Source organism: Eucyclogobius newberryi, unplaced genomic scaffold (genome assembly GCF_026437365.1).
Source record: "Eucyclogobius newberryi isolate DKJ021-1_F unplaced genomic scaffold, fEucNew1.0.hap1 SCAF_49, whole genome shotgun sequence".
In the NCBI taxonomy this organism is placed as follows: Eukaryota; Metazoa; Chordata; class Actinopteri; order Gobiiformes; family Gobiidae; genus Eucyclogobius; species Eucyclogobius newberryi.
The window spans coordinates 47,501-72,500 of NW_027316156.1; the positions used below are offsets into that span (position 1 = coordinate 47,501).

At 51.9% G+C, this 25,000-nt stretch overlaps 1 protein-coding gene across 1 annotated transcript in view; it reads left to right on the forward strand.

The window, feature by feature from the left end:
* The first annotated feature begins 5,237 nt into the window (after positions 1-5,237).
* LOC140380582 (centrosomal protein of 170 kDa protein B-like) overlaps positions 5,238-25,000 on the forward strand; it is a 60,847-nt gene continuing 41,084 nt past the window's right edge. Inside the window, exons 1-10 of the mRNA XM_072464449.1 lie at positions 5,238-5,608; positions 12,154-12,281; positions 13,512-13,601; positions 14,499-14,577; positions 15,284-15,342; positions 19,726-19,822; positions 21,528-21,599; positions 21,717-22,142; positions 24,038-24,441; positions 24,626-24,967. Of these exons, the coding sequence (XP_072320550.1) occupies positions 12,177-12,281; positions 13,512-13,601; positions 14,499-14,577; positions 15,284-15,342; positions 19,726-19,822; positions 21,528-21,599; positions 21,717-22,142; positions 24,038-24,441; positions 24,626-24,967 (1,674 nt within the window). The 5' untranslated portion in view covers positions 5,238-5,608; positions 12,154-12,176. The remainder of the gene's footprint in view (positions 5,609-12,153; positions 12,282-13,511; positions 13,602-14,498; positions 14,578-15,283; positions 15,343-19,725; positions 19,823-21,527; positions 21,600-21,716; positions 22,143-24,037; positions 24,442-24,625; positions 24,968-25,000) is intronic.

The window sequence follows — 25,000 nt, forward strand, 5'->3', positions numbered from 1 at the left end:
CCTCATGGACACAGTGGTGTGGGTCCCTCATGGACACAGTGGTGTGGGGCCCTCATGGACACAGTGGTGTGGGGCCCTCATGCACACAGTGGTGTGGGTCCCTCATGGACACAGTGGTGTGGGGCCCTCATGGACACATTGGTGTGGGGCCCTCATGGACACAGTGGTGTGGGTCCCTCATGGACACAGTGGTGTGGGTCCCTCATGGACACAGTGGTGTGGGGCCCTCATGGACACAGTGGTGTGGGTCCCTCATGGACACAGTGGTTTGGGGCCCTCATGGACACAGTGGTGTGGGGCCCTCATGCACACAGTGGTGTGGGTCCCTCATGGACACAGTGGTGTGGGTCCCTCATGGACACAGTGGTGTGGAGCCCTCATGGACACAGTGGTGTGGGGCCCTCATGGACACAGTGGTGTGGGTCCCTCATGGACACAGTGGTGTGGAGCCCTCATGGACACAGTGGTGTGGGGCCCTCATGCACACAGTGGTGTGGGTCCCTCATGGACACAGTGGTGTGGGTCCCTCATGGACACAGTGGTGTGGAGCCCTCATGGACACAGTGGTGTGGGGCCCTCATGGACACAGTGGTGTGGGGCCCTCATGCACACAGTGGTGTGGGTCCCTCATGGACACAGTGGTGTGGGGCCCTCATGGACACAGTGGTGTGGGTCCCTCATGGACACAGTGGTGTGGGGCCCTCATGGACACAGTGGTGTGGGGCCCTCATGGACACAGTGGTGTGGGGCCCTCATGGACACAGTGGTGTGGGGCCCTCATGGACACAGTGGTGTGGGGCCCTCATGGACACAGTGGTGTGGGGCCCTCATGGACACAGTGGTGTGGGGCCCTCATGGACACAGTGGTGTGGGTCCCTCATGGACACAGTGGTGTGGGTCCCTCATGGACACAGTGGTGTGGGTCCCTCATGGACACAGTGGTGTGGGGCCCTCATGGACACAGTGGTGTGGGGCCCTCATGGACACAGTGGTGTGGGGCCCTCATGGACACAGTGGTGTGGGGCCCTTATAGACACTGTTTTGGCTTCTAGTCAATCTTCACTAAAAATCTGCTCAGTTTCCTCCTTTGAGTCCGTTTGACTCACACAAAATCCTCACGAACAAAAACTCACGTCGTCCGTGGTGCGTTTATTTCTTTTATTTTGCACAATCAAAAAGACGCTGCGATGTGCAGGATGTGCGGGATGTGCGGGATGTGCGGGATGTGCGGGATGTGCGGGATGTGCGGGATGTGCGGGATGTGCGGGATGTGCGGGATGTGCGGGATGTGCGGGATGTGCAGCATGTGCAGGATGTGCAGCATGTGCAGGATGTGCGGGATGTGCGGGATGTGCGGGATGTGCGGCATGTGCGGGATGTGCGGGATGTGCGGGATGTGCGGCATGTGCGGGATGTGCGGGATGTGCGGGATGTGCGGGATGTGCGGGATGTGCGGCATGTGCGGGATGTGCGGGATGTGCGGCATGTGCGGGATGTGCGGGATGTGCGGGATGTGCGGGATGTGCGGGATGTGCGGGATGTGCGGGATGTGCGGGATGTGCGGGATGTGCGGCATGTGCGGGATGTGCGGCATGTGCGGGATGTGCGGGATGTGCGGGATGTGCGGGATGTGCGGGATGTGCGGGATGTGCGGGATGTGCGGGATGTGCGGCATGTGCGGGATGTGCGGGATGTGCGGGATGTGCGGGATGTGCAGGATGTGCGGCATGTGCGGGATGTGCGGGATGTGCGGGATGTGCGGGATGTGCGGGATGTGCGGGATGTGCGGGATGTGCGGGATGTGCGGGATGTGCTCAAAGACCGTGTCGGTCGCCCTCTGACTTCCATCTCAACCCGTCTCACCTGTTCCCCTTTCACCAATTAAGTTTGGCCTACTTCTCTGGCCCCGCCCTCTCCCGCTCTGGCCCCGCCCTCTCCCGCTCTGGCCCCGCCCTCTCCCACTCTGGCCCCGCCCTCTCCCGCTCTGGCCCCGCCCTCTCCAACTCTGGCCCCGCCCTCTCCTGCTCTGGTCCCGCCCTCTCCCACTCTGGCCCCGCCCTCTCCCGCTCTGGCCCCGCCCTCTCCCACTCTGGCCCCGCCCTCTCCCGCTCTGGCCCCGCCCTCTCCCGCTCCAGACTGAAGCGTGACATAAATTATACATTTAACTTAAGGATTAGACTTTGTTAATAATTAGAACATTAGGAATTTATACTAAAGATTCAGATTGTAATTATATTCATTTAATACTTATTTATACTTAAACAAAAAAATAATTTTCTTAATTAATTCCATTATTGCTCTAACAGCGATGACAGTGTTGCACATGGGTATGACAGTATTGTACATGGGTATGACAGTATTGTACATGGGTATGACAGTATTGCACATGGGTATGACAGTATTGTACATGGGTATGACAGTATTGCACATGGGTATGATAGTGTTGCACATGGGTATGTCAGTATTGCACATGGGTATGACAGTATTGCACATGGGTATGACAGTATTGTACATGGGTATGACAGTATTGCACATGGGTATGATAGTGTTGCACATGGGTATGACAGTATTGTAAATGGGTATGACAGTATTGCACATGGGTATGACAGTATTGCACATGGGTATGACAGTATTGTACATGGGTATGACAGTATTGCACATGGGGACAGTGTTGCACATGGGTATGACAGTATTGCACATGGGTATGACAGTATTGTACATGGGTATGACAGTATTGCACATGGGTATGACAGTATTGCACATGGGTATGACAGTATTGTACATGGGTATGACAGTATTGCACATGGGGACAGTGTTGCACATGGGTATGACAGTATTGCACATGGGTATGATAGTGTTGCACATGGGTATGACAGTATTGAACATGGGTATGACAGTATTGTACATGGGTATGACAGTATTGCACATGGGTATGACAGTATTGTACATGGGTATGATAGTGTTGCACATGGGTATGACAGTGTTGCACATGGGTATGACAGTATTGCACATGGGTATGATAGTGTTGCACATGGGTATGACAGTATTGAACATGGGTATGACAGTATTGTACATGGGTATGACAGTATTGCACATGGGTATGACAGTATTGCACATGGGTATGACAGTGTTGCACATGGGTATGATAGTGTTGTACATGGGTATGGCAGTATTGCACATGGGTATGTCAGTATTGCACATGGGTATGACAGTATTGCACATGGGTATGACAGTGTTGCACATGGGTATGATAGTGTTGTACATGGGTATGGCAGGATTGCACATGGGTATGACAGTATTGCACATGGGTATGATAGTGTTGCACATGGGTATGACAGTATTGCACATGGGTATGATAGTGTTGCACATGGGTATGATAGTGTTGCACATGGGTATGACAGTATTGCACATGGGTATGATAGTGTTGCACATGGGTATGACAGTATTGTACATGGGTATGACAGTATTGCACATGGGTATGGCAGTATTGTACATGGGTATGGCAGTATTGCACATGGGTATGACCGTATTGCACATGGGTATGATAGTGTTGCACATGGGTATTATAGTGTTGCACATGGGTATGACAGTATTGCACATGGGTATGATAGTGTTGCACATGGGTATGACAGTATTGTACATGGGTATGACAGTATTGTACATGGGTATGGCAGTATTGCACATGGGTATGACAGTCTTGCACATGGGTATGATAGTGTTGTACATGGGTATGATAGTGTTGCACATGGGTATGACAGTATTGCACATGGGTATGATAGTGTTGCACATGGGTATGACAGTATTGTACATGGGTATGACAGTATTGCACATGGGTATGATAGTGTTGCACATGGGTATGACAGTATTGCACATGGGTATGACAGTATTGCACATGGGTATGATAGTGTTGCACATGGGTATGATAGTGTTGCACATGGGTATGACAGTATTGCACATGGGTATGATAGTGTTGCACATGGGTATGACAGTATTGTACATGGGTATGACAGTATTGCACATGGGTATGACAGTATTGCACATGGGTATGACAGTATTGCACATGGGTATGACAGTGTTGCACATGGGTATGACAGTATTGTACATGGGTATGACAGTATTGCACATGGGTATGATAGTGTTGCACATGGGTATGACAGTATTGCACATAGGTATGACAGTATTGCACATGGGTATGATAGTGTTGCACATGGGTATGATAGTGTTGCACATGGGTATGACAGTATTGCACATGGGTATGATAGTGTTGCACATGGGTATGACAGTATTGTACATGGGTATGACAGTATTGCACATGGGTATGACATTATTGCACATGGGTATGACAGTATTGCACATGGGTATGACAGTGTTGCACATGGGTATGATAGTGTTGTACATGGGTATGGCAGTATTGCATATGGGTATGACAGTATTGCACATGGGTATGATAGTATTGTACATGGGTATGGCAGTATTGCACATGGGTATGACAGTATTGTACATGGGTATGACAGTATTGCACATGGGTATTATAGTGTTGCACATGGGTATGACAGTATTGCACATGGGTATGACAGTATTGTACATGGGTATGGCAGTATTGCACATGGGTATGACAGTATTGTACATGGGTATGGCAGTATTGCACATGGGTATGGCAGTATTGCACATGGGTATGACAGTATTGTACATGGGTATGGCAGTATTGCACATGGGTATGACAGTATTGTACATGGGTATGGCAGTATTGCACATGGGTATGGCAGTATTGCACATGGGTATGACAGTATTGTACATGGGTATGGCAGTATTGCACATGGGTATGACAGTATTGTACATGGGTATGGCAGTATTGCACATGGGTATGACAGTCTTGCACATGGGTATGACCCATGTTCAAACGCGTCAAAAATCAGGACAATCCTGATATGTAAAATAATCCAAGAATACAAGAACATATAGAGTCTGTTTATGACGCAGACACTCAATAACATTCTGTCACGAGGTTTAGGACTCTTAAAGTCAGGTTGTCTCTCAGATGCACCCAGTCAGGTCTGGACCATGGCTGACCATCTCCATGGAGATGTGGCGTAAACAGAGATGTTACATAGTGCACCTTTAATGTGGTGGAAAAATGGGTCGTGAATGGCTTTATTTATATCAAACTATATCACGCTGTTTTAAAACAACAAAACACGCGCTGTTCCGGTGACGCGGGACGCACGCGCACGCAGCAGGTGACGCGCTGGTGGCGGGTGCGCGTGCGCGTTCACCGGGAGGAGATGCCATAACATCTTCCTCATCTTCTTCCTCGGCCGAGCTCCGAGCCTCCGTGTCCATCCTGCAGCGCTCCGTGCCCGGTCCCAGCCCGGTCCCAGCCCTGTCCCCGCCCGGTCCCAGCCCGGTCCCCGCCCGGTCCCCGCCCGGTCCCAGCCCGGTCCCCGCCCGGTCCCCGCCCGGTCCCAGCCCGGTCCCCGCCCGGTCCCAGCCCGGTCCCCGCCCGGTCCCCAGCGCTCCTGCAGCGGCTCGTCCTTCACACGCTGCCCGCCTCACAGCGCATCTCTCTGGGCTGCAGACAGCGGAGGAGCAGCGGAAGCATCTGGAAAAGGTACAGCGGGAGGAGGAGGCAGGACAGCGGGGGAGGGAAGCGCGCATCCCGGGGAGGTGCCGGGTTTAGACCTGGTCCTGGTTCAGTCCTGGTCCTGGTCCTGGTCTGGTTCCAGTAGCTACACAGGATGGAGACGGTCCAGGGCGTGGTCGGAGTCAGTGACGTCACTGAGGATTCAATCCCATTTATTTAAACACAACAGCAGAAAAACAGATGAGACAAAATGTCAGTAGGAAATTAACACATGTCCCAGCGTCCCCTGTGGTGACGTCATGTAACAGGTTTGTCACTGTTCACCTGACAGTTACTCGCAATGGTTTAGTCCTGGTTTAGTCCTGGTTTAGTCCTGGTTTAGTCCTGGTTTACTCCTGGTTTAGTCCTGGTTTGGACCTGGTTTAGACCTGATTTAGTCCTGGTTTAGTCCTGGTTTAGACCTGGTTTAGACCTGGTTTAGTCCTGGTTTAGTCCTGGTTTAGTCCTGGTTTGGACCTGGTTTAGACCTGGTTTAGTCCTGGTTTAGTCCTGGTTTGGACCTGGTTTAGTCCTGGTTTAGTCCTGGTTTAGACCTGGTTTAGACCTGGTTTAGACCTGGTTTAATCTTGATTTAGTCCTGATTTAGTCCTGGTTTAGACCTGGTTTAGTCCTGGTTTAGTCCTGGTTTAGTCCTGGTTTACTCCTGGTTTAGTCCTGGTTTAGTCCTGGTTTGGACCTGGTTTAGACCTGGTTTAGACCTGGTTTAGTCCTGGTTTGGACCTGGTTTAGACCTGGTTTAGTCCTGGTTTGGACCTGGTTTAGACCTGGTTTAGTCCTGGTTTAGTCCTGGTTTAGTCCTGGTTTGGACCTGGTTTAGACCTGGTTTAGACCTGGTTTAGTCCTGGTTTAGTCCTGGTTTAGTCCTGGTTTGGACCTGGTTTAGTCCTGGTTTACTCCTGGTTTAGTCCTGGTTTAGTCCTGGTTTGGACCTGGTTTAGTCCTGGTTTAGTCCTTGTTTAGTCCTGGTTTAGACCTGGTTTAGTCCTGGTTTGGATCTGGTTTGGATCTGATTTAGTCCTGGTTTAGTCCTGGTTTAGTCTTGGTTTAGCCCTGGTTTAGTCCTGGTTTGGATCTGGTTTGGATCTGATTTAGTCCTGGTTTAGTCCTGGTTTAGTCCTTGTTTAGTCCTGGTTTAGACCTGGTTTAGTCCTGGTTTAGTCCTGGTTTAGACCTGGTTTGGATCTGATTTAGTCCTGGTTTAGGCCTGGTTTAGACCTGGTTTAGTCCTGGTTTATTCCTGGTTTAGTCCTGGTTTTATCTTGATTTAGACCTGGTTTAGTCCTGGTTTTATCTTGATTTAGACCTTGTTTAGTCCTGGTTTAATCTTGATTTAGACCTGGTTTAGTCCTGGTTTTGTCCAAGTTTAGTCCTGGTTTTATCTTGATTTAGACCTGGTTTAGTCCTGGTTTAATCTTGATTTAGACCTGGTTTAGTCCTGGTTTAGACCTGGTTTAGACCTGGTTTAGTCCTGGTTTAGTCCTGGTTTAGTCCTGGTTTGGACCTGGTTTAGACCTGGTTTAGTCCTGGTTTAGTCCTGGTTTAGTCCTGGTTTAGACCTGGTTTAGTCCTGGTTTAGTCCTGGTTTAGACCTGGTTTAGACCTGGTTTAGACCTGGTTTAGTCCTGGTTTAGACCTGGTTTAGTCCTGGTTTAGTCCTGGTTTGGACCTGGTTTAGTCCTGGTTTAGTCCTGGTTTAGACCTGGTTTAGACCTGGTTTAGACTTGGTTTAGTCCTGGTTTAGACCTGGTTTAATCTTGATTTAGTCCTGATTTAGTCCTGGTTTAGACCTGGTTTAGTCCTGGTTTAGTCCTGGTTTAGACCTGGTTTAATCTTGGTTTAGTCCTGGTTTAGTCCTGGTTTAGTCCTGGTTTTATCTTGATTTAGACCTGGTTTAGTCCTGGTTTAGTCCTGGTTTAGACCTGGTTTAGTCCTGGTTTAATCTTGATTTAGTCCTGGTTTAGTCCTGGTTTAGACCTGGTTTAATCTTGATTTAGTCCTGGTTTAGTCCTGGTTTAGACCTGGTTTAGTCCTGGTTTAGACCTGGTCTAGTCCTGGTCTAGTCCTGTTTTAGTCCTGGTTTAGTCCTGGTTTAGTCCTGGTTTAGTCCTGGTTTAGACCTGGTCTAGTCCTGGTTTAGTCCTGGTTTAGTCCTGGTCTAGTCCTGGTCTAGTCCTGTTTTAGTCCTGGTTTAGTCCTGGTTTAGACCTGGTTTAGTCCTGGTTTAGTCCTGGTTTAGTCCTGGTTTAGTCCTGGTTTAGTCCTGGTCTAGTCCTGGTTTAGTCCTGGTTTAGTCCTGGTCTAGTCCTGGTCTAGTCCTGTTTTAGTCCTGGTTTAGTCCTGGTTTAGACCTGGTTTAGTCCTGGTTTAGTCCTGGTTTAGTCCTGGTCTAGTCCTGGTTTAGTCCTGGTTTAGTCCTAGTTTAGTCCTGGTTTAGTCCTGGTTTAGTCCTGGTCTTGTCCTGGTTTAGTCCTGGGCTAGTCCTGGTTTAGTCCTGGTTTAGTCCTGGTCTCGTCCTGGTTTAGTCCTGGTTTAGTCCTTGTTTAGTCCTGGTTTAGACCTGGTTTAGTCCTGGTTTGGATCTGGTTTGGATCTGATTTAGTCCTGGTTTAGTCCTGGTTTAGTCTTGGTTTAGCCCTGGTTTAGTCCTGGTTTGGATCTGGTTTGGATCTGATTTAGTCCTGGTTTAGTCCTGGTTTAGTCCTTGTTTAGTCCTGGTTTAGACCTGGTTTAGTCCTGGTTTAGTCCTGGTTTAGACCTGGTTTGGATCTGATTTAGTCCTGGTTTAGGTCTGGTTTAGACCTGGTTTAGTCCTGGTTTATTCCTGGTTTAGTCCTGGTTTTATCTTGATTTAGACCTGGTTTAGTCCTGGTTTTATCTTGATTTAGACCTTGTTTAGTCCTGGTTTTGTCCAAGTTTAGTCCTGGTTTTATCTTGATTTAGACCTGGTTTAGTCCTGGTTTAATCTTGATTTAGACCTGGTTTAGTCCTGGTTTAGACCTGGTTTAGACCTGGTTTAGTCCTGGTTTAGTCCTGGTTTAGTCCTGGTTTAGACCTGGTTTAGTCCTGGTTTAATCTTGATTTAGACCTGGTTTAGTCCTGGTTTAGACCTGGTTTATACCTGGTTTAGACCTGGTTTAGTCCTGGTTTAGTCCTGGTTTAGACCTGGTTTAGTCCTGGTTTAGTCCTGGTTTAGTCCTGGTTTAGACCTGGTTTAGACCTGGTTTAGTCCTGGTTTAGTCCTGGTTTAGACCTGGTTTAGTCCTGGTTTAGACCTGGTTTAGTCCTGGTTTAGTCCTGGTTTAGACCTGGTTTAGTCCTGGTTTAGACCTGGTTTAGACCTGGTTTAGTCCTGGTTTAGACCTGGTTTTGACCTGGTTTAGTCCTGGTTTAGTCCTGGTTTTATCTTGATTTAAACCTGGTTTAGTCCTGGTTTAGACCTGGTTTAGTCCTGGTTTAGACCTGGTTTATACCTGGTTTAGACCTGGTTTAGTCCTGGTTTAGTCCTGGTTTAGTCCTGGTTTAGTCCTGGTTTAGACCTGGTTTAGACCTGGTTTAGTCCTGGTCTCGTCCTGGTTTAGTCCTGGTTTAGTCCTTGTTTAGTCCTTGTTTAGACCTGGTTTAGTCCTGGTTTGGATCTGGTTTGGATCTGATTTAGTCCTGGTTTAGTCCTGGTTTAGTCCTGGTTTAGTCCTGGTTTAGTCCTGGTTTGGATCTGGTTTGGATCTGGTTTGGATCTGATTTAGTCCTGGTTTAGTCCTGGTTTAGTCCTTGTTTAGTCCTGGTTTAGACCTGGTTTAGTCCTGGTTTAATCCTGGTTTAGACCTGGTTTGGATCTGATTTAGTCCTGGTTTAGGCCTGGTTTAGACCTGGTTTAGTCCTGGTTTATTCCTGGTTTAGTCCTGGTTTTATCTTGATTTAGACCTGGTTTAGTCCTGGTTTTATCTTGATTTAGACCTTGTTTAGTCCTGGTTTAATCTTGATTTAGACCTGGTTTAATCCTGGTTTTGTCCAAGTTTAGTCCTGGTTTAATCTTGATTTAGACCTGGTTTAGTCCTGGTTTAATCTTGATTTAGACCTGGTTTAGTCCTGGTTTAGACCTGGTTTAGACCTGGTTTAGTCCTGGTTTAGTCCTGGTTTAGTCCTGGTTTAGTCCTGGTTTAATCTTGATTTAGACCTGGTTTAGTCCTGGTTTAGTCCTGGTTTAGACCTGGTTTATACCTGGTTTAGACCTGGTTTAGTCCTGGTTTAGTCCTGGTTTAGACCTGGTTTAGACCTGGTTTAGACCTGGTTTAGTCCTGGTTTAGACCTGGTTTAGACCTGGTTTAGTCCTGGTTTAGACCTGGTTTAGTCCTGGTTTAGTCCTGGTTTAGACCTGGTTTAGTCCTGGTTTAGTCCTGGTTTAGTCCTGGTTTAGTCCTGGTTTAGACCTGGTTTAGTCCTGGTTTAGTCCTGGTTTAGACCTGGTTTAGTCCTGGTTTAGACCTGGTTTAGACCTGGTTTTGACCTGGTTTAGTCCTGGTTTAGTCCTGGTTTTATCTTGATTTAGACCTGGTTTAGTCCTGGTTTAGACCTGGTTTAGACCTGGTTTAGACCTGGTTTAGTCCTGGTTTAGTCCTGGTTTAGTCCTGGTTTAGTCCTGGTTTAGTCCTGGTTTAGACCTGGTTTATACCTGGTTTAGACCTGGTTTAGTCCTGGTTTAGACCTGGTTCAGACCTGGTTTAGTCCTGGTTTAGACCTGGTTTATACCTGGTTTAGACCTGGTTTAGTCCTGGTTTAGACCTGGTTTATACCTGGTTTAGACCTGGTTTAGTCCTGGTTTAGTCCTGGTTTAGTCCTGGTTTAGTCCTGGTTTAGTCCTGGTTTAGTCCTGGTTTAGACCTGGTTTATACCTGGTTTAGACCTGGTTTAGTCCTGGTTTAGACCTGGTTTAGTCCTGGTTTAGTCCTGGTTTAGACCTGGTTTAGTCCTGGTTTAGACCTGGTTTAGTCCTGGTTTAGTCCTGGTTTTATCTTGATTTAGACCTGGTTTAGACCTGGTTTAGCCCTGGTTTAGTCCTGGTTTAGTCCTGGTTTAGTCCTGGTTTAGACCTGGTTTAGTCCTGGTTTAGTCCTGGTTTAGACCTGGTTTAGTCCTGGTTTAGACCTGGTTTAGTCCTGGTTTAGTCCTGGTTTAGACCTGGTTTAGTCCTGGTTTAGACCTGGTTTAGACCTGGTTTTGACCTGGTTTAGTCCTGGTTTTGACCTGGTTTAGACCTGGTTTTGACCTGGTTTAGTCCTGGTTTAGTCCTGGTTTTATCTTGATTTAGACCTGGTTTAGTCCTGGTTTAGACCTGGTTTAGACCTGGTTTAGACCTGGTTTAGTCCTGGTTTAGTCCTGGTTTAGTCCTGGTTTAGTCCTGGTTTAGTCCTGGTTTAGACCTGGTTTATACCTGGTTTAGACCTGGTTTAGTCCTGGTTTAGACCTGGTTTAGACCTGGTTTAGTCCTGGTTTAGACCTGGTTTATACCTGGTTTAGACCTGGTTTAGTCCTGGTTTAGACCTGGTTTATACCTGGTTTAGACCTGGTTTAGTCCTGGTTTAGTCCTGGTTTAGTCCTGGTTTAGTCCTGGTTTAGTCCTGGTTTAGACCTGGTTTATACCTGGTTTAGACCTGGTTTAGTCCTGGTTTAGACCTGGTTTAGTCCTGGTTTAGTCCTGGTTTAGACCTGGTTTAGTCCTGGTTTAGTCCTGGTTTTATCTTGATTTAGTCCTGGTTTAGACCTGGTTTAGTCCTGGTTTAGTCCTGGTTTTATCTTGATTTAGACCTGGTTTAGTCCTGGTTTAGTCCTGGTTTTATCTTGATTTAGACCTGGTTTAGACCTGGTTTAGCCCTGGTTTAGTCCTGGTTTAGTCCTGGTTTAGTCCTGGTTTAGTCCTGGTTTAGTCCTGGTTTAGTCCTGGTTTAGACCTGGTTTAGACCTGGTTTAGTCCTGGTTTTGACCTGGTTTAGTCCTGGTTTAGACCTGGTTTAGACCTGGTTTAGTCCTGGTTTAGACCTGGTTTAGTCCTGGTTTAGTCCTGGTTTAGACCTGGTTTAGTCCTGGTTTAGTCCTGGTTTAGTCCTGGTTTAGTCCTGGTTTAGTCCTGGTTTAGTCCTGGTTTAGTCCTGGTTTAGTCCTGGTTTAGTCCTGGTTTAGCCCTGGTTTAGCCCGTTTGTCTTCATAATCCAACAAACATGCAAAGTAATGTTTAAAAAACTAAAAAATAAAGCTTTTAAAAGTGTGTGTTTTTTTATGTTTGTGGTTTTTTATGCTTAAAAAATTATATATTTATATATTTTTTTTAATTTTTGAAATAAAATCTAAACTTTTAACATAAAATTGGTAAAATATGATAATATACCAATGTAAAATATAACATTTTGTATCTGACTTAGTAATAACTCTTTAAAACTCTGGTAAAACATTTGATTTGACGTAACTCTGGAGAGTTTAGAGCCAATGTGGCGCTAACACTCTGGTACTACGTTTCCCAGCATGCCCTGGGGCTGCCGCAGACATGAGCGTCACTTCCTGGTTCCTGGTGAGCAGCTCTGGGACTCGGCACCGTCTGCCACGAGAGATGATCTTTGTCGGCCGAGAAGACTGTGAGCTCATGCTGCAGGTGAGGAGCCCCGCCCCCTGACCCCGCCCCCTCGCACATGACCCCGCCCTTCACACGTGACCCCGCCCTTCACACATGACCACACCCCCTCACCCCGCCCTTAACACATGACCACACCCCCTCACCCCGCCCTTCACACATGACCACACCCCCTCACCCCGCCCTTCACACATGACCACACCCTCACCCCGCCCTTCACACATGACCACACCCCCTCACCCCGCCCTTCACACATGACCACACACCCTCACCCCGCCCTTCACACATGACCACACCCTCACCCCGCCCTTCACACATGACCACACCCCGCCCTTCACACATGACCACACACCCTCACCCCGCCCTTTACACATGACCACACCCCCTCACCCCGCCCTTCACACATGACCACACCCCCTCACCCCGCCCTTCACACATGACCACACCCTCACCCCGCCCTTCACACATGACCACACCCTCACCCCGCCCTTCACACATGACCACACCCCCTCACCCCGCCCTTCACACATGACCACACCCCCTCACCCCGCCCTTCACACATGACCACACCCCCTCACCCCGCCCTTCACACATGACCACACACCCTCACCCCGCCCTTTACACATGACCACACCCCCTCACCCCGCCCTTCACACATGACCACACCCCCTCACCCCGCCCTTCACACATGACCACACCCTCACCCCGCCCTTCACACATGACCACACCCTCACCCCGCCCTTCACACATGACCACACCCCCTCACCCCGCCCTTCACACATGACCACACCCCCTCACCCCGCCCTTCACACATGACCACACCCCCTCACCCCGCCCTTCACACATGACCACACCCTCACCCCGCCCTTCACACATGACCACACCCCCTCACCCCGCCCTTCACACATGACCACACCCTCACCCCGCCCTTCACACATGACCACACCCCCTCACCCCGCCCTTCACACATGACCACACCCCCTCACCCCGCCCTTCACACATGACCACACCCCCTCACCCCGCCCTTCACACATGACCACACCCCCTCACCCCGCCCTTCACACATGACCACACCCCCTCACCCCGCCCTTCACACATGACCACACCCCCTCACCCCGCCCTTCACACATGACCACACCCCCTCACCCCGCCCTTCACACATGACCACACACCCTCACCCCGCCCTTCACACATGACCACACCCCCTCACCCCGCCCTTCACACATGAGCCCTGTGTTTAATGTGTTTCAGTCTCGCAGCGTGGACAAACAACACGCCGTCATCAACTACAACCAGACGACCGACCAACACCTGGTCAAGGACCTGGGAAGCCTCAACGGGGTCAGTCTGGTTTAGTCCTGGTTTAGTCCTGGTTTAGTCCTGGTTTTGTCCTGGTTTAGTCCTGGTTTAGTCCCGGTTTAGTCCCAGTTTAGTCCCGGTTTAGTCCCGGTTTAGTCCTGGTTTAGTCCTGGTTTAGTCCTGGTTTAGTCCTGGTTTAGTCCTGGTTTAGTCCTGGTTTAGTCCTGGTTTAGTCCCTGTTAAGACCTGGTTTAGTCCTGGTTTAGACCTGGTTTAGTCCCTGTTAAGACCTGGTTTAGTCCTGGTTTAGTCCTGGTTTAGTCCTGGTTTTGTCCTGGTTTAGTCCTGGTTTAGTCCCGGTTTAGTCCCAGTTTAGTCCCGGTTTAGTCCCGGTTTAGTCCCTGTTAAGACCTGATTTAGACCTGGTTTAGTCCTGGTTTAGTCCTGGTTTAGTCCTGGTTTAGTCCTGGTTTAGTCCTGGTTTAGTCCTGGTTTAGTCCCTGTTAAGACCTGATTTAGACCTGGTTTAGTCCTGGTTTAGTCCTGGTTTAGTCCTGGTTTAGTCCTGGTTTAGTCCTGGTTTAGTCCTGGTTTAGTCCCTGTTAAGACCTGGTTTAGTCCTGGTTTAGACCTGGTTTAGTCCCTGTTAAGACCTGGTTTAGTCCTGGTTTAGACCTGGTTTAGTCCTGGTTTAGACCTGGTTTAGTCCCTGTTAAGACCTGGTTTAGTCCTGGTTTAGTCCTGGTTTAGTCCTGGTTTAGTCCTGGTTTAGTCCTGGTTTAGTCCTGGTTTAGTCCCTGTTAAGACCTGGTTTAGTCCTGGTTTAGACCTGGTTTAGTCCCTGTTAAGACCTGGTTTAGTCCTGGTTTAGACCTGGTTTAGTCCCTGTTAAGACCTGGTTTAGACCTGGTTTAGTCCTGGTCTCTTTTTTCTCTTTAGACCTTCGTGAACGACCTGAGGATCCCGGACCAGACTTACATCGGTCTGAAGCTGAACGACATCATCCGCTTCGGCTACGATATCCTTCATGCTTTTATTGTGTAATATTTATCTACGATATCCTTCATGCTTTTATTGTGTAATATTTATCTACGATATCCTTCATGCTTTTATTGTGTAATATTTATCTACGATATTCTTCATGCTTTTATTGTGTAATATTTATCTACGATATCCTTCATGCTTTTATTGTGTAATATTTATCTACGATATCCTTCATGCTTTTATTGTGTAATATTTATCTACGATATTCTTCATGCTTTTATTGTGTAATATTTATCTACGATATCCTTCATGCTTTTATTGTGTAATATTTATCTACGATATCCTTCATGCTTTTATTGTGTAATATTTATCTACGATATCCTTCATGCTTTTATTGTGTAATATTTATCTACGATATCCTTCATGCTTTTATTGTGTAATATTTATCTACGATATCCTTCATGCTTTTATTGTGTAATATTTATCTACGATATCCTTCATGCTTTTATTGTGTAATATTTATCTACGATATCCTTCATGCTTTTATTGTGTAATATTTATCTACGATATCCTTCATGCTTTTATTGTGTAATATTTATCTACGATATTCTTCATGCTTTTATTGTGTAATATTTATCTACGATATCCTTCATGCTTTTATTGTGTAATATTTATGATGTAGTAATAATAATGTTCCTTTCGCTCGTTAAAACTCGTTCGTTTTCCTGAGCTCGTTTCACATTCTCACGTTTACGTCCTGGAAAAGAGTCAACACAAAGTTCCAGAGGAGGCCCTGAAGGTGAGAGCGGCCCCTGTGTAAGAGCGGCCCTTGTGTGTGTCTTGTGTAAGAGAGGCCCCTGTGTAAGAGCGGCCCCTGTGTAAGAGCGGCCCCTGTGTAAGAGCGGCCCTTGTGTGTGTCTTGTGTAAGAGAGGCCCCTGTGTAAGAGCGGCCCCTGTGTGTGTCGTGTGTAAGAGCGGCCCCTGTGTAAGAGCGGCCCCTGTGTAAGAGCGGCCCCTGTGTAAGAGCGGCCCCTGTGTAAGAGAGGCCCCTGTGTAAGAGCGGCCCCTGTGTGTGTCGTGTGTAAGAGCGGCCCCTGTGTAAGAGCGGCCCCTGTGTGTGTCGTGTGTAAGAGAGGCCCCTGTGTAAGAGCGGCCCCTGTGTGTGTCGTGTGTAAGAGCAGCCCCTGTGTAAGAGCGGCCCCTGTGTAAGAGCGGCCCCTGTGTAAGAGCGGCCCCTGTGTAAGAGCGGCCCCTGTGTAAGAGAGGCCCCTGTGTAAGAGCGGCCCCTGTGTGTGTCGTGTGTAAGAGCGGCCCCTGTGTAAGAGCGGCCCCTGTGTGTGTCGTGTGTAAGAGCGTTCCCTGTGTAAGAGCGGCCCCTGTGTAAGAGCGGCCCCTGTGTAAGAGCGGCCCCTGTGTAAGAGCGGCCCCTGTGTAAGAGCGGCCCCTGTGTAAGAGCGGCCCCTGTATAAGAGCAGCCCCTGTGTAAGAACGGCCCCTGTGTAAGAGCGGCCCTTGTGTGTGTCTTGTGTAAGAGCGGCCCCTGTGTAAGAGCGGCCCCTGTGTAAGAGCAGCCCCTGTGTAAGAGCGGCCCCTGTGTAAGAGTGGCCCCTGTGTGTGTCGTGTGTAAGAGCGGCCCCTGTGTAAGAGCGGCCCCTGTGTAAGAGCGGCCCCTGTGTAAGAGCGGCCCTTGTGTGTGTCTTGTGTAAGAGAGGCCCCTGTGTAAGAGCGGCCCTTGTGTGTGTCGTGTGTAAGAGCGGCCCCTGTGTAAGAGCGGCCCCTGTGTGTGTCGTGTGTAAGAGCGGCCCCTGTGTGTGTCGTGTGTAAGAGCGGCCCCTGTGTAAGAGCGGCCCCTGTGTAAGAGCGGCCCCTGTGTAAGAGCGGCCCCTGTGTAAGAGCGGCCCTTGTGTGTGTCGTGTGTAAGAGCGGCCCCTGTGTAAGAGCGGCCCCTGTGTGTGTCGTGTGTAAGAGCGTTCCCTGTGTAAGAGCGGCCCCTGTGTAAGAGCGGCCCCTGTGTAAGAGCGGCCCCTGTGTAAGAGCGGCCCCTGTGTAAGAGCGGCCCCTGTATAAGAGCAGCCCCTGTGTAAGAACGGCCCCTGTGTAAGAGCGGCCCTTGTGTGTGTCTTGTGTAAGAGCGGCCCCTGTGTAAGAGCGGCCCCTGTGTAAGAGCAGCCCCTGTGTAAGAGCGGCCCCTGTGTAAGAGTGGCCCCTGTGTGTGTCGTGTGTAAGAGCGGCCCCTGTGTAAGAGCGGCCCCTGTGTAAGAGCGGCCCCTGTGTAAGAGCGGCCCTTGTGTGTGTCTTGTGTAAGAGAGGCCCCTGTGTAAGAGCGGCCCTTGTGTGTGTCGTGTGTAAGAGCGGCCCCTGTGTAAGAGCGGCCCCTGTGTGTGTCGTGTGTAAGAGCGGCCCCTGTGTGTGTCGTGTGTAAGAGCGGCCCCTGTGTAAGAGCGGCCCCTGTGTAAGAGCGGCCCCTGTGTAAGAGCGGCCCTTGTGTGTGTCGTGTGTAAGAGCGGCCCCTGTGTAAGAGCGGCCCCTGTGTGTGTCGTGTGTAAGAGCGGCCCCTGTGTAAGAGCGGCCCCTGTGTAAGAGCGGCCCTTGTGTGTGTCTTGTGTAAGAGAGGCCCCTGTGTAAGAGCGGCCCTTGTGTGTGTCGTGTGTAAGAGCGGCCCCTGTGTAAGAGCGGCCCCTGTGTGTGTCGTGTGTAAGAGCGGCCCCTGTGTGTGTCGTGTGTAAGAACGGCCCCTGTGTAAGAGCGGCCCCTGTGTAAGAGCGGCCCCTGTGTAAGAGCGGCCCCTGTGTAAGAGCGGCCCTTGTGTGTGTCGTGTGTAAGAGCGGCCCCTGTGTAAGAGCGGCCCCTGTGTGTGTCGTGTGTAAGAGCGGCCCCTGTGTAAGAGCGGCCCCTGTGTAAGAGCGGCCCCTGTGTAAGAGCGGCCCCTGTGTAAGAGCGGCCCTTGTGTGTGTCGTGTGTAAGAGCGGCCCCTGTGTAAGAGCGGCCCCTGTGTGTGTCGTGTGTAAGAGCGGCCCCTGTGTAAGAGCGGCCCCTGTGTGTGTCGTGTGTAAGAACGGCCCCTGTGTAAGAGCGGCCCCTGTGTAAGAGCGGCCCCTGTGTAAGAGCGGCCCCTGTGTGTGTCGTGTGTAAGAGCGGCCCCTGTGTAAGAGCGGCCCCTGTGTGTGTCGTGTGTAAGAGCGGCCCCTGTGTAAGAGCGGCCCCTGTGTAAGAGCGGCCCCTGTGTAAGAGCGGCCCCTGTGTAAGAGCGGCCCCTGTGTAAGAGCGGCCCTTGTGTGTGTCGTGTGTAAGAGCGGCCCCTGTGTAAGAGCGGCCCCTGTGTGTGTCGTGTGTAAGAGCGGCCCCTGTGTAAGAGCGGCCCCTGTGTGTGTCGTGTGTAAGAACGGCCCCTGTGTAAGAGCGGCCCCTGTGTAAGAGCGGCCCCTGTGTAAGAGCGGCCCCTGTGTGTGTCGTGTGTAAGAGCGGCCCCTGTGTAAGAGCGGCCCCTGTGTAAGAGCGGCCCCTGTGTAAGAGCGGCCCCTGTGTAAGAGCGGCCCTTGTGTGTGTCGTGTGTAAGAGCGGCCCCTGTGTAAGAGCGGCCCCTGTGTGTGTCGTGTGTAAGAGCGTTCCCTGTGTAAGAGCGGCCCCTGTGTAAGAGCGGCCCCTGTGTAAGAGCGGCCCCTGTGTAAGAGCGGCCCCTGTGTAAGAGCGGCCCCTGTGTAAGAGCGGCCCCTGTATAAGAGCAGCCCCTGTGTAAGAACGGCCCCTGTGTAAGAGCGGCCCTTGTGTGTGTCTTGTGTAAGAGCGGCCCCTGTGTAAGAGCGGCCCCTGTGTAAGAGCAGCCCCTGTGTAAGAGCGGCCCCTGTGTAAGAGTGGCCCCTGTGTGTGTCGTGTGTAAGAGCGGCCCCTGTGTAAGAGCGGCCCCTGTGTAAGAGCGGCCCCTGTGTAAGAGCGGCCCTTGTGTGTGTCTTGTGTAAGAGAGGCCCCTGTGTAAGAGCGGCCCTTGTGTGTGTCGTGTGTAAGAGCGGCCCCTGTGTAAGAGCGGCCCCTGTGTGTGTCGTGTGTAAGAGCGGCCCCTGTGTGTGTCGTGTGTAAGAGCGGCCCCTGTGTAAGAGCGGCCCCTGTGTAAGAGCGGCCCCTGTGTAAGAGCGGCCCCTGTGTAAGAGCGGCCCTTGTGTGTGTCGTGTGTAAGAGCGGCCCCTGTGTAAGAGCGGCCCCTGTGTGTGTCGTGTGTAAGAGCGGCCCCTGTGTAAGAGCGGCCCCTGTGTAAGAGCGGCCCTTGTGTGTGTCTTGTGTAAGAGAGGCCCCTGTGTAAGAGCGGCCCTTGTGTGTGTCGTGTGTAAGAGCGGCCCCTGTGTAAGAGCGGCCCCTGTGTGTGTCGTGTGTAAGAGCGGCCCCTGTGTGTGTCGTGTGTAAGAGCGGCCCCTGTGTAAGAGCGGCCCCTGTGTAAGAGCGGCCCCTGTGTAAGAGCGGCCCCTGTGTAAGAGCGGCCCTTGTGTGTGTCGTGTGTAAGAGCGGCCCCTGTGTAAGAGCGGCCCCTGTGTGTGTCGTGTGTAAGAGCGGCCCCTGTGTAAGAGCGGCCCCTGTGTAAGAGCGGCCCCTGTGTAAGAGCGGCCCCTGTGTAAGAGCGGCCCTTGTGTGTGTCGTGTGTAAAAGCGGCCCCTGTGTAAGAGCGGCCCCTGTGTGTGTCGTGTGTAAGAGCGGCCCCTGTGTAAGAGCGGCCCCTGTGTGTGTCGTGTGTAAGAACGGCCCCTGTGTAAGAGCGGCCCCTGTGTAAGAGCGGCCCCTGTGTAAGAGCGGCCCCTGTGTGTGTCGTGTGTAAGAGCGGCCCCTGTGTAAGAGCGGCCCCTGTGTGTGTCGTGTGTAAGAGCGGCCCCTGTGTAAGAGCGGCCCCTGTGTAAGAGCGGCCCCTGTGTAAGAGCGGCCCCTGTGTAAGAGCGGCCCCTGTGTAAGAGCGGCCCTTGTGTGTGTCGTGTGTAAGAGCGGCCCCTGTGTAAGAGCGGCCCCTGTGTGTGTCGTGTGTAAGAGCGGCCCCTGTGTAAGAGCGGCCCCTGTGTGTGTCGTGTGTAAGAACGGCCCCTGTGTAAGAGCGGCCCCTGTGTAAGAGCGGCCCCTGTGTAAGAGCGGCCCCTGTGTGTGTCGTGTGTAAGAGCGGCCCCTGTGTAAGAGCGGCCCCTGTGTAAGAGCGGCCCCTGTGTTTCAGCATGAGAAGTACACATCTCAGCTGCAGATCCAGAGCCCCCCTGAGCCCCCCCAATGTGAGACCGAGGAGAAGACCAGGACTACGACCACGAAGACAGGTCAGTGCTACACCAGGACCAGGACCAGGACCAGGACCAGGACCAGGACCAGGACCAGAGCCAGGACCAGGACCAGAGCCAGGACCAGGACCAGGACCAGGACCAGGACCAGAGCCAGGACCAGGACCAGGACCAGAGCCAGGACCAGGACCAGGACCAGGACCAGGACCAGAGCCAGGACCAGGACCAGGACCAGAGCCAGGACCAGGACCAGGACCAGGACCAGGACCAGGACCAGAGCCAGGACCAGGACCAGGACCAGGACCAGAGCCAGGACCAAAGCCAGGACCAGGACCAGGACCAGAGCCAGGACCAGGACCAGGACCAGAGCCAGGACCAGGACCAGGACCAGGTCCTAGACCAGGACCAGGACCAGGACCAGGACCAGGACCAGGACCAGGACCAGAGCCAGGACCAGGACCAGGACCAGGACCAGGACCAGGACCAGGACCAGGACCAGAGCCAGGACCAGGACCAGAGCCAGGACCAGGACCAGGACCAGGACCAGGACCAGAGCCAGGACCAGGACCAGGACCAGAGCCAGGACCAGGACCAGGACCAGGACCAGGACCAGGACCAGAGCCAGGACCAGGACCAGGACCAGGACCAGAGCCAGGACCAGGACCAGGACCAGAGCCAGGACCAGGACCAGGACCAGGTCCTAGACCAGGACCCGGACCAGGACCAGGACCAGGTCCTAGACCAGGACCCGGACCAGGACCAGGACCAGGACCAGGACCAGAGCCAGGACCAGGACCAGGACCAGGACCAGGACCAGGACCAGAGCCAGGACCAGGACCAGGACCAGGACCAGAGCCAGGACCAGGACCAGGACCAGGACCAGAGCCAGGACCAGGACCAGGACCAGAGCCAGGACCAGGACCAGGACCAGGACCCGGACCCGGACCCGGACCCGGACCCGGACCAGGACCAGAGCCTGGACCTGGACCAGGACCAGGACCAGGACAACGACCTACAACAGAAGTGTCGTTACAGCAGAAGTCTGGTCCTGGTCCTGGTCCTGGTCCTGGTCCTGGTCCTGGTCCTGGCTCTGGTCCTGGTCCTGGTCCTGGTCCTGGTCCTGGTCCTGGTCCTGGTCCTGGTCCTGGTCCTGGTCCTGGCTCTGGTCCTGGTCCTGGTCCTGGTCCTGGCTTTGGTCCTGGCTCTGGTCCTGGTCCTGGCTCTGGTCCTGGTCCTGGTCCGGGTCCGGGTCCTGGTCCTGGTCCTGGTCCTGGTCCTGGTCCTGGCTCTGGTCCTGGTCCTGGCTCTGGTCCGGGTCCTGGTCTAGGACCTGGTCCTGGTCCTGGTCCTGGTCCTGGTCCTGGTCCTGGCTCTGGTCCTGGTCCTGGTCCTGGTCCTGGTCCTGGTCCTGGTCCTGGTCCTGGTCCTGGCTTTGGTCCTGGCTCTGGTCCTGGTCCGGGTCCTGGTCCTGGTCCTGGTCCTGGTCCTGGTCCTGGTCCTGGCTCTGGTCCTGGTCCTGGTCCTGGTCCTGGCTCTGGTCCTGGTCCTGGTCTAGGACCTGGTCCTGGTCCGGGTCCTGGACCTGGTCCTGGTCCTGGTCTAGGACCTGGTCCTGGTCCGGGTCCTGGTCCTGGTCCTGGTCCTGGCTCTGGTCCTGGTCCGAGTCCTGGTCTAGGACCTGGTCCTGGTCCTGATCCTGGTCCTGGTCTTGTTTTGTTAAATGTGTTTATTTTCTGCTCCTCAGACTCTGGGCCGACTCCTCTGTACGGGCGACCTTCGTGGTGGGGAGACCAAGACTACAGGGACCGGCCCTCAGGTAAGGACACTTCCTCTGTGCCTTCGAGCAGCACACTTCCTCTGTGCCTTCGAGCAGCACACTTCCTCTGTGCCTTCGAGCAGCACACTTCCTCTGACTCTGTTCTTTCTGTCTCAGATCTGCAGAAAGACTCGGATCTGGACCTGGACCAGACCAAGCCCTGGTACTTCGACATCCCCACAAGGGACCTGCCCACACAGGACAGTCCGGTCCAGACCCTGGTCCAGAACCTGGTCCAGGCCGAGTCCCTGGTCCAGGCCGAGACTCCGGCCGTGGTCCAGAGCCACGCCTCCTTCACCATAGAATTCGACGAGTTCACTCCAGGAAAGATCAAGATCAAAGACCAAGTGACCAAGTTTTCCAGGACCCAGCGAAGGTCTGACCAGGACCGGACCCGAGCTGACCAGGAGGTGATGTCATCGCAGAGGAAGGTCGCTGATTGGCTGGTGCACAGTGATGTCAGTGTGATGCGGCGACGCCCCAAAAGTGATGACACGTTCAGCACCAAGAGCGATTTCGCCGTGAAGAGCCGGACTCCCAGAGGTTAGACCGGCTTTAGTCCAGGTCTAGACCTGGACCTGGTCTAGATCAGGTTTATTTGTCCCAATTCCAGAGTCGCAACACAAAGAAGGTGCAGAAGTTATTTACAACTGTTATATGGTCAGAGAATATTGCTCCGAAACAGTATTGCACATGGGTATGTCAGTATTGCACATGGGTATGTCAGTATTGCACATGGGTATGATAGTATTGCACATGGGTATGACAGTATTGCACATGGGTATGACAGTATTGCACATGGGTATGACAGTATTGCACATGGGTATGTCAGTATTGCACATGGGTATGACAGTATTACACATGGGTATGTCAGTATTGCACATGGGTATGATAGTATTGCACATGGGTATGACAGTATTACACATGGGTATGACAGTATTGCACATCGGTATGACAGTATTGCACATGGGCATGACAGTATTGCACATGGGTATGTCAGTATTGCACATGGGTATGTCAGTATTGCACATGGGTATGACAGTATTGCACATGGGTATGATAGTATTGCACATGGGTATGACAGTATTGGACTTGGGTATGTCAGTATTGCACATGGGTATGTCAGTATTGCACATGGGTATGTCAGTATTGCACATGGGTATGACAGTATTGCACATGGGTATGACAGTATTGCACATGGGTATGACAGTATTGCACATGGGTATGACAGTATTGCACATGGGTATGACAGTATTGCACATGGGTATGACAGTATTGCACATGGGTATGTCAGTATTGCACATGGGTATGTCAGTATTGCACATGGGTATGTCAGTATTGCACATGGGTATGACAGTATTGCACATGGGTATGTCAGTATTGCACATGGGTATGTCAGTATTGCACATGGGTATGTCAGTATTGCACATGGGTATGACAGTATTGCACATGGGTATGTCAGTATTGCACATGGGTATGACAGTATTGCACATGGGTATGTCAGTATTGCACATGGGTATGACAGTATTGCACATGGGTATGACAGTATTGCACATGGGTATGTCAGTATTGCACATCGGTATGACAGTATTGCACATGGGTATGTCAGTATTGCACATGGGTATGACAGTATTGCACATGGGTATGTCAGTATTGCACATGGGTATGACAGTATTGCACATGGGTATGTCAGTATTGCACATGGGTATGTCAGTATTGCACATGGGTATGACAGTATTGCACATGGGTATGTCAGTATTGCACATGGGTATGTCAGTATTGCACATGGGTATGTCAGTATTGCACATGGGTATGTCAGTATTGCACATGGGTATGACAGTATTGCACATGGGTATGTCAGTATTGCACATGGGTATGTCAGTATTGCACATGGGTATGTCAGTATTGCACATGGGTATGACAGTATTGCACATGGGTATGTCAGTATTGCACATCGGTATAACAGTATTGCACATGGGTATGACAGTATTGCACATGGGTATGTCAGTATTGCACATGGGTATGACAGTATTGCACATGGGTATGTCAGTATTGCACATGGGTATGACAGTATTGCACATGGGTATGTCAGTATTGCACATGGGTATGACAGTATTGCACATGGGTATGTCAGTATTGCACATGGGTATGACAGTATTGCGCATGGGTATGTCAGTATTGCACATGGGTATGTCAGTATTGCACATGGGTATGTCAGTATTGCACATGGGTTTGTCAGTATTGCACATGGGTATGACAGTATTGCACATGGGTTTGTCAGTATTGCACATGGGTATGACAGTATATTTTTTGATTATTTGCTCATATGCACATTTGGGGGATGTATTTGTGAGCTACTGAGCGCTCGGGCCTCATGGCCCTCATGGCCCTCATGGCCCTCATGGGCCTCGGGCCTCATACTTGTGATGTGTTTGCAGATCATCATCATGAAGATGGGACTCAGAGCGACTCGGAGGATCCTGTCACATCAGAACCTGCGAATGCTCTGGACACGGTCCCATATACAAGACAAATCTCCACTGCTTGTGTAGCCCCGCCCCCTCCTGTAGCACGGCCCCCTCCTGGAGCCCCGCCCCCTCCTGTAGCACTGCCCCCTCCTGGAGCCCCGCCCCCTAATCTACAGGCTCCACCCTCGCCGCTGCAGGCTCCGTCCCCTCAACAGCAGGCTCCGCCACCTCCACAACAGGCCCCTCCCCCTCCACAACAGGTGCCGCCCCCTCAGCAACAGGCTCCACCCCCTCAGCAGGCCTTCATTATTGAGTTTTATGACGACGACAATCCTCGAAAGAAGAGATCCATGTCCTTCACCCACAGCCCTCAGGTTAGACCTGGACCTGGACCTGGACCTGGACCTGGACCTGGACCTGGACCTGGACCTGGACCTGGACCTGGACCTGGACCTGGACTTGGCCTGAACCTGGACTAGGACTAGACCTGGACCTGGACCTGTTTCGGACCAGCCAAAGTCCTACCTTCTCTTGATCAGCTCTCCCTCTCTCTCTTAGACCTCAGGTTCTCAGTCTGAGGTCCAGGCGGCCCTCAGAGCTCGTCTGGAGCGCCGTAGACCGGACCGACCTGCCTCGGTCCATGGGACGCTGGAGTCCCAGTCCCCGAGGTCCAGTTCCCTGAAGCGGGACCAGTCCGAGCCCCCGACCCGAGAGGATGGGCCTGGGATTGCGGTCCGGCCTTTCGGCAGCGTGGGCCGGAAGTCCAGACTGGCCCAGGACTTCAGCGAGCTCCTCAAAGTCCAGAGTCCAGACCAGGTCCAGACTAAATTCAGACCAGAGCAGATCCAACCCACGAGAGACACACCCCTGACACCGCCCAAGTCGGCCCCACCCATCATGGTAAGGACCAGACTAAACCGGACTGAACCTGTG